Here is a 12132-nt window from a genome sequence, read left to right on the forward strand (position 1 = left end):
TAATGCAAAACACGTTTGGAACAAATCTTTCACTGTACCCCAGAACTTTCAACACTTGCAAGTGAGCATTTGATATTTTTACAAACTTCCAAAATTTATAGCTGATCTTCTCATATTTACAATTAATGTTCCACCACATGCAGCCCATCTTTCAACATTTGAAGCTGAGCCATGTGTCAAAAATATAAAGGGCATTTTTGTCAATTTGTTTAAAACGTTAATCGTTTTTGATTTTTTTTTTTGTATAAACTATCCAGTATCTTAAGGTATTTTAGGTTCACTGCCTGCCCCAGACTAATCCAAACCTCTCGTGAAGAGACTTTACGGTGATAGCGAGTTACCGATGGGACGACCTCTTTGAGGTCGTGTTAATTATCGTATCTGTCACTACCCTCGCCCTGAAGAATGCCGACAGTAGCCCTTACCAACTCTACCGAGTGCTCATTGATATTTTTAGCAATTTAAAAACACAGATGGTGGTTTATTGTCAGTCTCCCATGATTATTAGATCCTTCACACGCAGAATTCAGATCCCGTACAGCTCCCATACAAGAGTAACGTTAAAACTGACGCCAACCTTTACCACTAGAATCACATAACCACTCTCTTTCTCTGCTCCATTGTTTCACCTCTCTCTCTCGCCTATAAAACCTCACCTCTCAGTCTTGCTCGTCACACACACACAGACAGAGATGAAGGGAAGTGAGAGTAGTCACCCTCTGTTGAGCGGAGAGAGAAAGGAAAGAGGTGGTTGTGGCCATGCCTTATCTCAAAGCCAGATGCAAGTCCTGGCTGCTATCTGTGAGGCATTTCTCCCTCCTTTCACTCACCATGGCGATGCTTCTCTGCAGTCCTTCTACGGAACCTCCGGTTCTCTAGCCCCTCTTCCTGATGAGGTCAATCTCGCTCTCAAATCCATCTTTGACTTCCCCCCCTTGTTTGAAATGATTCCGTTAGTGCACTGAACAAAGATAAGATCGGTTTCTGTGCGCTGGATTCATCCCTGATTTCTAATTTGCTTCGTTGAATGAATTGCAGGCGGCGGAGCTGTTACACAAGAGGATTCTACCGGAGGCTCAGTTCGTTGTGAGCTCATTTCTGCGGATTTTGTCATTTAGATTGGGAACTTTGTTGCTTTGCGGAAGTATTGCCTTCGATCGGAAGTGGCCCTTCCTTCACAAGTTCTCCGAATTATCACTGGACAAGAGAGAACAGATTCTGCAGAAATGGTCCAGGGAAAAGCGTCTCGTTCCTCTGCGGATTGCCTTTGTGATCATCAAAGTCGTCTTCTTTTATAATTTTTTCTCAAGGGTAATGCTTCTTCTTCTTCTTGAAATTTTTTTCTCAACGGTAACTCTTCTCATCATTCCCAGAGTCAGAACCTTCAACCCAACCTTGCAATAGTTCTGTTCATAAACATTACTCCCCATGCCCTTCGTAAAAAAATTGCCGACAATGACCTGTAGGAACTGACTCACGTGACGTGTTGGGTTAGAGCGTGGTTTTTCATGAAAAGTCTTTTGGACGTTTAATCAAGCAAAAGGTATTCAACAAAATATTATTTTAACGAGCATTTTAGGTGGATAAGCACAAGCTCATGTTGACTCTCACTGATTTCTTTTCATCCAGTTGCTTTTGCCTCCACTTCTGTTATTCAAATCAAATTTTAACAGTTTATATTGATTCCTATTTTTTCAAACCAATACACACAAATAATTAAATCCAATCCAACAAGGGTTCACAATGACATGATGGTGGTCTCTAAGTGGAAAGAAGCCATTTCCATGCTTCATCATCTAGGCCTCGTTTGGATAGTGATAATCCTAAATGCGAAAATGAAATTGGACATGAAATCTAGATTTTAACATGTTTGGCATGATAGTGTCTATATTCTCTAGAATTTCAATTCCAACCAAAAAGCCAAAATCAAATTCCATCAAAACCACCATGAAATTGGCTCAATTCCCACATAATTCCATCTTGGAATTTTGGCCCTCACCTTCATCTTGTTCCAACCCAACAGATCTACCTTCCTGCGCATGAGTTGCTGAAGTTTCTTAACCTTTTGAAGTTTTGTTTAGAGAAGCATTAGCCTCAATCGCTCAAATCGTAACCACCCTATCACCAACCTTGTCAAGGATGACTTTGACAATGGTAATCAAAGGGTAAAGTGGAGCAGTCAAGGCATTCCCACTAAACCGTCTCCGCTATCGTGGTCGGAGGATTAGAGAGGCCATCAACAATTAACATGCCTTGGGTTATGCAAAAGGGCTATGATCAATGAAGAGAGATTGAAGTTATGTAGGCTTGATGATAACACTCATCCTAAAATTGATGAACCTAAAAAAATCTAAGAATATGGCACCCATGTAATGGCTTTAGATTGCAATTTCTCTGGTTCGTGTTCATGGAAGAAATAATTTTCTCTTCGACCATCAGCACCACCTTGCAAATCATACAAGCACCATCACAATCAAAGGGATGAGTTTTTTTAAAAACAAAAATGGTCTTTTTCTATATTAAATAAAATACTTAATAAATTTATATTAAGATTCCATCACTATATCAAATACATTTTTAAAACCCAATTCTATTCCGACTTTGATTTCATAAAAAACTGTTCCATCATACCAAATAAGGCCTAAGAGTTTGGCACTCTCTTTTGCGGTTCCTTCATGGTGTTTTTGCTCTAAGCTTTTTTCATTCTCCAATTGCTGCAGATAGATCAAAATGGGAATAACCCAGCATGGGAAGCTATTGGATACAAAGTGGACACAAGGGAAAAGCTGAAACGAAAGGAGAGGCCTCTTGAGAAGGGAATAATCGAGACTATGCATGAAAGTGATGCCACTATTTTGCAGTCCCTCGCAGAAAAAGGCCTTGAAGTTAGTGAAAATGCAGAGCACAACACTTACAAGATCAAATGTGATGTCGTCCTCGTTGGTTCTGGTTGTGGGGGAGGAGTTGCAGCTGCAGTTCTTGCAAGCTCAGGTCAGAAAGTGGTGGTTCTAGAGAAAGGAAACTACTTTGTGCCTGAAGATTACTCTTCATTGGAAGGCCCTTCCTTCAATGAGCTATATGAATCAGGCGGAATCTTGTCAACCCTTGATGCGAAAATGATGGTTTTGGCTGGCTCAACAGTAGGCGGAGGCTCGGCCATAAACTGGTCTGCATCCATCAAAACGCCTGATTCTGTTCTCAGGGAATGGTCGGAACACTACAAAATTCCACTCTATGGAAGCTCCACATACCAATCTGCCATGGAAGCAGTCTGGAAAAGGATTGGTGTTACAGATAAGTGTGCCAAAGAGAGCTTTCAGAATCAAATTCTTCGAAAAGGGGGTGAGAATATTGGCCTGAAAATCGAGTCAGTTGCTATCAATGCCTCAGCAGATCACTATTGTGGTTCTTGCTGTTATGGTTGTAGAACTGGAGATAAAAAGGGCACGGACTCCACTTGGTTGGTTGATGCTGTGCAAAACGGTGCAGTGATCCTAACTGGATGTAAAGCTGAGAAGCTCATATTGGAGGATGGGAAGAGCGGAATAAGGACAAAGAAATGCCTGGGAGTGATAGCAACAACACTGGGGAGTAAAGTTTCAAAGAAACTCCAAATCGAATCAAAGGTAACAGTTTCAGCATGTGGATCTCTCTTGACACCTCCTCTGATGATTTCCAGTGGGCTGCAAAATCCGAACATTGGAAGGAACCTCCACCTCCATCCTGTTCTATTTGCCTGGGGATACTTCCCGGAAGATATAACAGGATATGATGGCACCAACCATGAGGGAGGAATCATTACCTCAATCCATAAGGTGTATGCTGAGAATTCCACCCCAAGATTCATCTTAGAAACCCCAATAGTTGGGCCTGGATCATTTTCTGCATATGTTCCATGGGTTTCAGGAAAGGATATGAAAGACAGGATGGCGAAGTATGGAAGAACTGCTATAGTTTTTGCACTAGCCAGAGACAGAGGATCAGGAGAAGTGTTGAAAGAAGGGAGGATCAAGTACAGACTGGATCAGTGGGATAAAGAAAACCTCAGAGATGGATTGAGATTGGCACTGAGAGTTTTGATTGGAGCAGGAGCTGTAGAAGTGGGAACATTTAGGAGCGATGGACAGAGAATGATGTGTAAAGGGGTGAAGCAGGAAGACGTGGAGGAGTTTTTGGACAATGTCATAGTAGTGGGGGGTCCAAGATCAAGGGGTGAACTGTGGACCGTCTATGCCACAGCTCATCAAATGGGAAGCTGTAGAATGGGTCCTACCGAACAAGAAGGTGCTCTTGATGAGAATGGGGAGAGTTGGGAAGCAAAAAGCTTGTATGTCTGTGATGGAAGCGTTTTGCCCAGTGCTATTGGCGTCAATCCCATGATAACCATCCAGTCCACCGCATACTGCATTGCCAATAAAATTGCGGAGTCGTTCAAAAAGGATAAATAGACCAACCATGAATCATTGGTTAGATTGGCTATTGTAATCATATAATCATAATATATTATCATGTATTGGAATAAATTCTTCATTTCGCACCTTTCTTCATAACCGGCCCCATTGCATAGTATCGTTCTCTCGTCGTTGACAGTGATCAGGAACAAGGCCCAGTAAATAGTGAAAAAATAATGCCCATCTGAAAACTAGCGACTTGCCTTTGCTTACAACTATCTAATTGCATCTAGGAAACATCATATCGTAATCATGTTTCCCTGATGCAACCGAATGAGCCACATTGCAATCATGTGCAACAGCGCATCAACTCACATGAACTTCTACGAATGAGAAGCACCGATTTATTGGAAGAGCTGGGTTAACCCCAACTTCAAAGGGCAAAAATTTCTCTCTTTCATTGTACTTTTGGGCTTCAATACCTATTCTCAGCTCAACAGCGCTAAAACTAAAGTTCATGAAAATCGAACAAAAGAATTCCTTTAACTGTAAGCTGCTTTTACTGCTTTCTGAGCAGCATCATCCAAATCCTCCGCTGTTATCAACGTCATGCCACTTTCCTGTTGTAATAATTAATAATCATCAACATGAGTAACCATTGGGAAGCAATTTCTATATATCTCCAAACAATCCAAGCATTTTTACCTTCAAAATTCTTTTTCCCTGGTCAACATTGGTGCCTTCAAGACGCACGATTACCGGTACTTGTAGTGCGACCTTGAAGGCATAAGCAAAGTGAGGATGAAGATCAGTATAAACTTGAAGAGGTAGAGAATTAGAAATAAAATCTCGACAGACCCATAAAAATCATGAACTTATAGGAAATTGAGTTAATTTGGACGAGATACCAAGAATATGAGCATTAAAATAGAAGTTAGAGAGAGAAATAATATTACTTTCACATATCTCCCTCCCTCCCTCTCTCTCTTTTTGTTTTTTTTTTTTTTTGGCCATACCTTGACCTCATGCAAGTCATTTGAAATCATACGATTCCACATAACAAGATAACATTATCATCTAAGAGTTGATTAGCACAGAAGATAACTCATTCAAACTAAAATATTTAACAGGCCATAGGAAAAAAACCAAGTGCTGAAAGGGTGACTTTATCAACCTGTTTTGCAGCATTTACAATTCCACTTGCTATAACATCGCACTTCATTATACCGCCAAAAATGTTTACCAAAATTGCTTTCACCTTGTCATCAGCAGTCAATATTTTAAAGGCTGCAATCACCTGCTTGATATGAATATAATAATTAGGAATAACCAAATGAATATCATAAAGTGGCTCATATTCAGGAACTGCCAAATACCATGCTTTTGAAGGCAAAAAAAAAAAAAATCCAGAAGTTCCAAATTGATCTGCTATATATACTCGATATATTTAAAGAAGCAATTAGTTTGGTTATAAAAGCAAAGCTAAGACTAATGCTAGAATGGGAGCGGTGATAACAACGCTACCTTTGAAGCATCACCTGGCTTTCAGAGGCATTTAAAGCTAAGACTAATGCAATTTGATTATGTCCATTGTGGCCATCGCTAAGCCAGCTCCATTCACCATGTAACCAATTTCTCCATCCAACCCAAGATAATTTAAATCTGCCTTTGCAGCATCCACCTGTCCCAGATGGAAGGCATGGATTGTTGGGCATACCCAGCAAAAACTAAAGGCTATAAAATATGGTCTTGATAACAAGGCACAAATAGATTGTGAATTCTGACATGGTCATACAAATTCTTCAGTTTTATCATAAGCATATAAATCAAGAACAACCACATACAAACATATCAAAATTAAAAAGTATTAGAAACAAAAGGAAATGTGAGTAAACCTCCCGAGTATCCTCTTGGGATGTATCACAGAGAGCAAATATCTCTTTCTGACGATATGCAGCATCATCATCAAAGTTCAACTTGGCATCAGCAGCCACCAATTGGTTATCAGCAGTCTCAGCCATGGGATTGATCTGTTCAAGAAGATCCACTTATGCATACATGAATCTTTGCAGAATTAAAATGTAGAAAGTAGACATGAATCACGTGACCAAGCAATTCATGAATAAAATTTATATGTGCTTACTTCCAAAAGAGTGCAGTCACATTGACAAAAAAGTTAGTATAAATTCTTCACTTGCTCAATTGATTTGTTTCTATCTGCCACTTTGGGAGCCAAACCATCAACAACCTTTGCAGCATCTTCATCAGTAATCCCTTCAAAAACATCAACAGGTACCTACTAAAAGAATGAACACATCAGGTGTATATTGAAAAGCAAGGGCGCTGCTTCAGCAGAAATATGATCATGAGAAATGCTGAAAACGACAAACCTTTACAATCATGTCTGGGAATTTCTCTGCCAGGTCTTCAATACTGGTTCCTCCCTTTCTACAAGCAATTATCAGCTTGAATAACCCAAAAGAAAAACAAGTAAGAAGCAACATCACTCTTGATTGATTGAATTTAACAAAACAAAAAATAGCAGGAGAGGGAGTCATACATCAGAGATGGTACGAGTCATACTTGCCTGTACAAAACAAATTCAAAAGATAACATGCTGAAATTTGAAACTTACAGGACCAGCAGTTTTTCGATCCAGAGTTATGGCAAAATACATTTCATTCACAAGTGACAGCTTTTCGCACAAGTAGACCTGTAGTAATTAAAAAATTGGGTATCAAACAATAAAATCTGCTGGAGCCAATATATCACTTTAATTACATAGTTGTGTGTGTGTGAAATAAAAGAAATTAACAGATAATTTATAACAAAAAGGATGAAAAACACAATTATTCTTCAAATTATAAAGATTGACAAGGAAACGTCAGCGCATTGCATTACTAGTTTTCAGGAATTCCTGTTAGCATAATATATCAAGTAATATTTTTGAAGTAATTTTTAAAAAAATAAAATAAAACATCAGCTGGAATAAACATTATTTCCTCTAGAATGTGTGAGTTAGAACAAAATAGAGTTATGATTTTGAGTTCAAGGAATGTCCAAGTCTAAAAAAAGTACCATTCAGGTAAGTTTTTATGATTTTGAGTTCAAAGAATGTCCGAGTTTAAAAAAAGTACCATTCAGGTAAGTTTTTCAAAACTGCAGCCATTGCACAGCTTTACCAAATCTCAATCTCTCTAAAACTTGCAAGGAAGCTAAAAGAGCTGGTAGATTTCAGATTAGTGCTTGAATGGTGTCACACCTTGCTAATGATTTTTCCTTGTGGACCAGTCTGTTTGGTAACTAGTATCTGCCCAAGCATTTTCCCTGAAATGATGATAGTGATAACAACAAATCATAATAATAATAGCACTAAGCAAAATGACCTCAAAATTTTCAATCATCTAGCATTATTAAACCATGTATTCAGACTAGGTACTAATTGATCAATGAGTTATAATCCTACATCTTTGGGGAAAAAAATCTGGCCAAATATCACTACATCTCAAATCCAAAGCATAGACAAGCATACAAAAAATTCAGTCATAACTCGGAACAAACCAAAGTAACAAAACCATGATCTTAGGCAGACATTCAAACCCAACCCGCGCAACTTCTTTATAGCCTGATATAACGAAGGCCAATGGCATTTGATTTGCGAACAAGAAAACCTTCAAATTGAAATATCATGGAAGTCACATGTATTACCAGCAATGCCGTCAACTTGTTCAGTTTTAACGATGTGAACTCCTCCCTTCAGACCACTTTTAAATGTTCCCAAACCTCGTCCACCGGCCAAAATTTGACTTTTTAACCACCAACTGCATCATAATCAAAATTACAGTGTTTTTAATCGCTCAAGAAGTTCAGTAATAACTAATAAGTATTTTTATTGCATTCTGTTTTGGAAAGGAAGTTTGGAAGTTTAAACTTCTTATAACTGTAATAAGGAAATAACTTTAATAACAGAAAACCATTTTTCTCCAGTTCAGTAACTTATGCTAGCATCAGTGGTATGAATTGTTACCTCACTTTCGTTCGGAAATACGTCACTGATTGCCTTTTTGATTTCTTCAACAGGGGAAACAGCTACGCCTCTTGGAACATTGACTCCATGTTTGCTCATCAATTGAGCTGCCTGATTTTAAGGAAAAAACAGGGATCATTAGTCATATTTGGCTAAAAAATAGTCAGACATTAAAAAGATCCAAAAATTAGCATGCCCGGATATGTCCATTAACCCCCAACAGGTGGCTTCTTTCAAACAACACAAGTATCTATCATTGCACTCCCAAGGAAATGTGCGAATAAACAACACGGAAACCATAACGGAAAAAAGTAAAATGCCGCAGGAACAGATCGGGAAGGCAGGCAACTAAGTCGTTAACCAAGAGGCAACTCCTAGATGCAGATTTCCAACCACCGATCACGGCAACGACATCAGAGCACAATAGCAGTATAACAACCATTTCAACTCCATCTCTTTCTCAAGTTGCAGATGAATAATAAGGATGAAAATTGAAAGGGACCTGGTATTCATGGATGTTGAGGCGGCGGAGCTATTGTTGTTGCCATTTCCCGGCAACGGACATCGACCGAGATACGAGCTTGTTGAGCAATCCCCTCACCATTCTTCTGTAGATTTCAAAGATCCGACCGGGATATCTTATTAGACGCCGACGTGCTTCGGTTCACGATTCTTTTCGGGAACCAGCATCTCGAGTGGTTGCGAGTTGCGACCCCGCCGGAAGGAGATGCACCCGCAATCGGGTCAGAAATGGTATCGGGCCCTTCGAATTCTACGCCGCCTCCTCGTTCCGGGTTAGATCCGCCAGCGTGTTTAGCTTGAAAATTAAGCAGCGGCAGCATAATAATAATAATAATAATAATAATAATAAAAGGAAATACAATCATTGGTATTTTAGTAAGTTTTGTTTTTAGTCTTTCTAATTTATTTTCAGTGTAATCAGTTTTTATAGTCTTTAAAATTAACTTAAAAAATAAATATAACCTAATATTACTGAAACTATAAGGATTTAAAACACTAAAAAAATATAAAGACTAAAATCAAAACCTAATAAAACTATAAAGACTAATTATAATAATAGTAATAATAATAATAATAATGTCATCGATTGTTATGGTTATTATTATAATTCGGATATCACATGAAATAACATGCCCAATTTTTATAAAATCAAATATTTGCCTTCTCAAGTTATAGGTTTTGCCTTGAACATAAATCCTAGTTGGTGTTTTTGAAAGCCTCAACATCTACTGAAATGGAAATGGAAAGTTCAATGAAGTCAACTCTTACTCTAGCTCTTTTGAAACATTCGCCCTCAAATAATATAAGTCCTTTAAAAATCATTCGCTGGCTAAAATTTTCCACAAAATCAAAGGATTTGTTGCAAAAAAACTGGATAATCATTTTTCAGTACATCTTTATAGAAATAAATAATTGTGATGATAGGCTGGTACACCAAGATTTTAATGATAATATAAATGTTAAAAAATTTTATATTTCATCGTGTAGATGCAGTATTTTTTTGTGCACTAATATAACTTATTGTTTAAAAAAAAAATCTCATCATGTATTGTGGTTGTAAGAGTTATGCTTCAGGATTCATCAATTCTGCTTTTTTTTTTTTTTACAATGATATATTAATTAAAAAAAATTAAAAAGAATGGCCATACTATAAATGATTGAAGCAAATTGTAAATAGAATTCGACGTTCGGGGGAAAACAGTTGCAAACGAATCATGATTCCGCCAGTACCTGCCCCACTTTTTTCAAGTCATAGGATGATGACATGAATTCAAACAAATCGATTTTCGTGATTGGAAAGCAGTCAAAAAAACTTTGGAACTCCGTGTCAGGCAACAGAACAGAACTAGTGATGTTCTTCTACCTTTGTAGACAAAATTGGCACCAAAACGCCAAAATCGCTTCCGAGTCATAATTATATGAGAAGCTCTCTTTGTCTTAATCTTAACATTAAAGCTGTGCGACCGGCAAAACGGGATAGCCTGAGGGGTTATTCATAACTCATCCTGTCTTGTATAAAATAGGTTTAGCCAGCCTATGCTCATACTTGACCCATTTTAACCCATTTGAAAACCGGTTGGATGGCCTGTATGAGTTAAAGCGGGCTAGGCTAACCCATTTTGAGGGCAGCCTGTTTTTTTTAAAAAAAAAATTATTTAACAACGAAGAATGGAAGGAGAAAGCAAAACAACTCACGATGACACAAAAAAAAAAAAAAAGCTCTGCACTAGCAAGTTTGTTTTTTTGAGGTACGAAGGAAAACAACAATTGTTTGTCTTTGTTGTCTATCTGAAAGAAAAACAAATACTACAATAGCAATTTTCTTAAATTGTTTGTGTTTTAATCTTTTCCCTCCTTTTTCTAACCTTGAGAGGAGTTTTGTTTTCTCCAAAAACCTCCGTCTCCCTTGCTGTTCCACCCTATAATTTTCACCACTCAAAACCCATGCATCTCCTTGATTTGGCAAATGAGATTTGAGAGTCTATTTTGAGTCAAGGAGATAAACCGGTTTCATCAAACTTTAGATCCGTTGGAGACTAGAGTAACGACAGAGACAAGGGAAGCAACAAGCAACAGTGGTGATGAGACAATGGTAGTAGGGGAGGGACAAAGGAGCATAGACTCACACTCACGCGATGGCTAGCAAGAGCGACACCAAGGTGAAGACTTGAGAGGGACAATGACTTGTACTCTCGGTCATGTGACAACAGGCAACGAGGGTCTTCATTGAAGATTGAAGAAGTAGAGGTAAAGATACAAAGTGAGAGAAAGAGAGAGACAAGCACAAGTTGCGTTGATAGTGAGAGACAACATTGAGAGACGAGCATGAGCAATGATGAGATCAAAACTTGAAGCAAATGAGGTTTTTTCTTCAAAGGGTCAGAGATGCACAACGTACAAGGAAGACGAAATTTTTTATATGAGCCAATAAATGGGTTGGGACGAGCAGCGAAAACTCATAGCTCGTCCTCCTCATTTACATTAAAATTGGTTTGCTAATAAAATCGGCCTACTTGTTCTTTTTTTTTTTTATTTGCAGGTAAGCCTTCACCCACTAATTTAGTTTGAGTATGAGTGGGCTCAATGAGTTATGAGTTATCTACTCACTTTTACCTTACACGTTGCAGTTTAATGGAAACGAATGTCTATTTATTACGACTCTAATTTATTAGTATAATAGCCTATTTGTTTATTTGATATTAATTTTGGAATAAAAGAGAAAATTGGCTCCTAGAACCATACACTTAAGGGTGTCTATAATACTAAATTTATTTTTTATATAATATCCTCTTTTTACTTTTAAATATAATGTAATCTTAACAAAATTTAACTTCAATTGTTAGTTAATCCCAAAATGACATTAAAAATTACAAAAAAATGGTCAAAAAATTACAAAAAAGTTTCAAGAAAATTTAATTGGTCTTTTTTTTTGGTAACATTTGATGTCTTTTTTTATTATTTTTTGATAATTAAAGTTAATTTTTGTTAATGATGAGAGCTGAATTGCATTGCTTTCAAAATTTTAAAAAAAATATTGCATAAAAAATGAGTTTAAACTCTCAATTATAGTTATAATTTAGGTGCCAATTTATTATTTTATCTTTAATTTTTAGGAAGTCTTAGATTGTCAATTTCTATTTTCTTTCTTAAGTAAATAATTGCAAATTCAATTCCCAGCTTGTTTTGGCCCAA

General features: G+C 37.5%; 1 protein-coding gene and 1 pseudogene across 1 annotated transcript; one reads left to right on the forward strand and one right to left on the reverse strand.

The window, feature by feature from the left end:
• The first annotated feature begins 571 nt into the window (after window positions 1-571).
• On the forward strand, window positions 572-4550 carry LOC129305702 (long-chain-alcohol oxidase FAO2). The gene is made up of 3 exons (XM_054945702.1): window positions 572-896; window positions 1039-1311; window positions 2721-4550. The coding sequence occupies exons 1-3, from the start codon at window positions 693-695 to the stop codon at window positions 4446-4448; spliced, it is 2205 nt and encodes a 734-aa protein (XP_054801677.1). The 5' UTR covers window positions 572-692; the 3' UTR covers window positions 4449-4550.
• On the reverse strand, window positions 2571-9243 carry LOC129305704 (succinate--CoA ligase [ADP-forming] subunit beta, mitochondrial-like; annotated as a pseudogene).
• Between the last annotated feature and the right edge of the window lie 2889 nt (window positions 9244-12132).

The sequence above is a fragment of the Prosopis cineraria genome, unplaced genomic scaffold (assembly GCF_029017545.1).
Source record: "Prosopis cineraria cultivar Desert tree isolate PC_DT_omini unplaced genomic scaffold, ASM2901754v1 PC1, whole genome shotgun sequence".
NCBI lineage: Eukaryota > Viridiplantae > Streptophyta > Magnoliopsida > Fabales > Fabaceae > Prosopis > Prosopis cineraria.

What these genes read in the sequence shown, in the direction of transcription:
- LOC129305702 (XM_054945702.1), top strand. Translation starts at nt 693, where the DNA reads ATGAAGGGAAGTGAGAGTAGTCACCCTCTGTTGAGCGGAGAGAGAAAG. An exon ending in TAGCCCCTCTTCCTGATGAG is followed by an intron (nt 897 to 1,038) that starts GTCAATCTCGCT and finishes AATGAATTGCAG; the next exon opens with GCGGCGGAGCTGTTACACAA. An exon ending in TTTATAATTTTTTCTCAAGG is followed by an intron (nt 1,312 to 2,720) that starts GTAATGCTTCTT and finishes CAATTGCTGCAG; the next exon opens with ATAGATCAAAATGGGAATAA.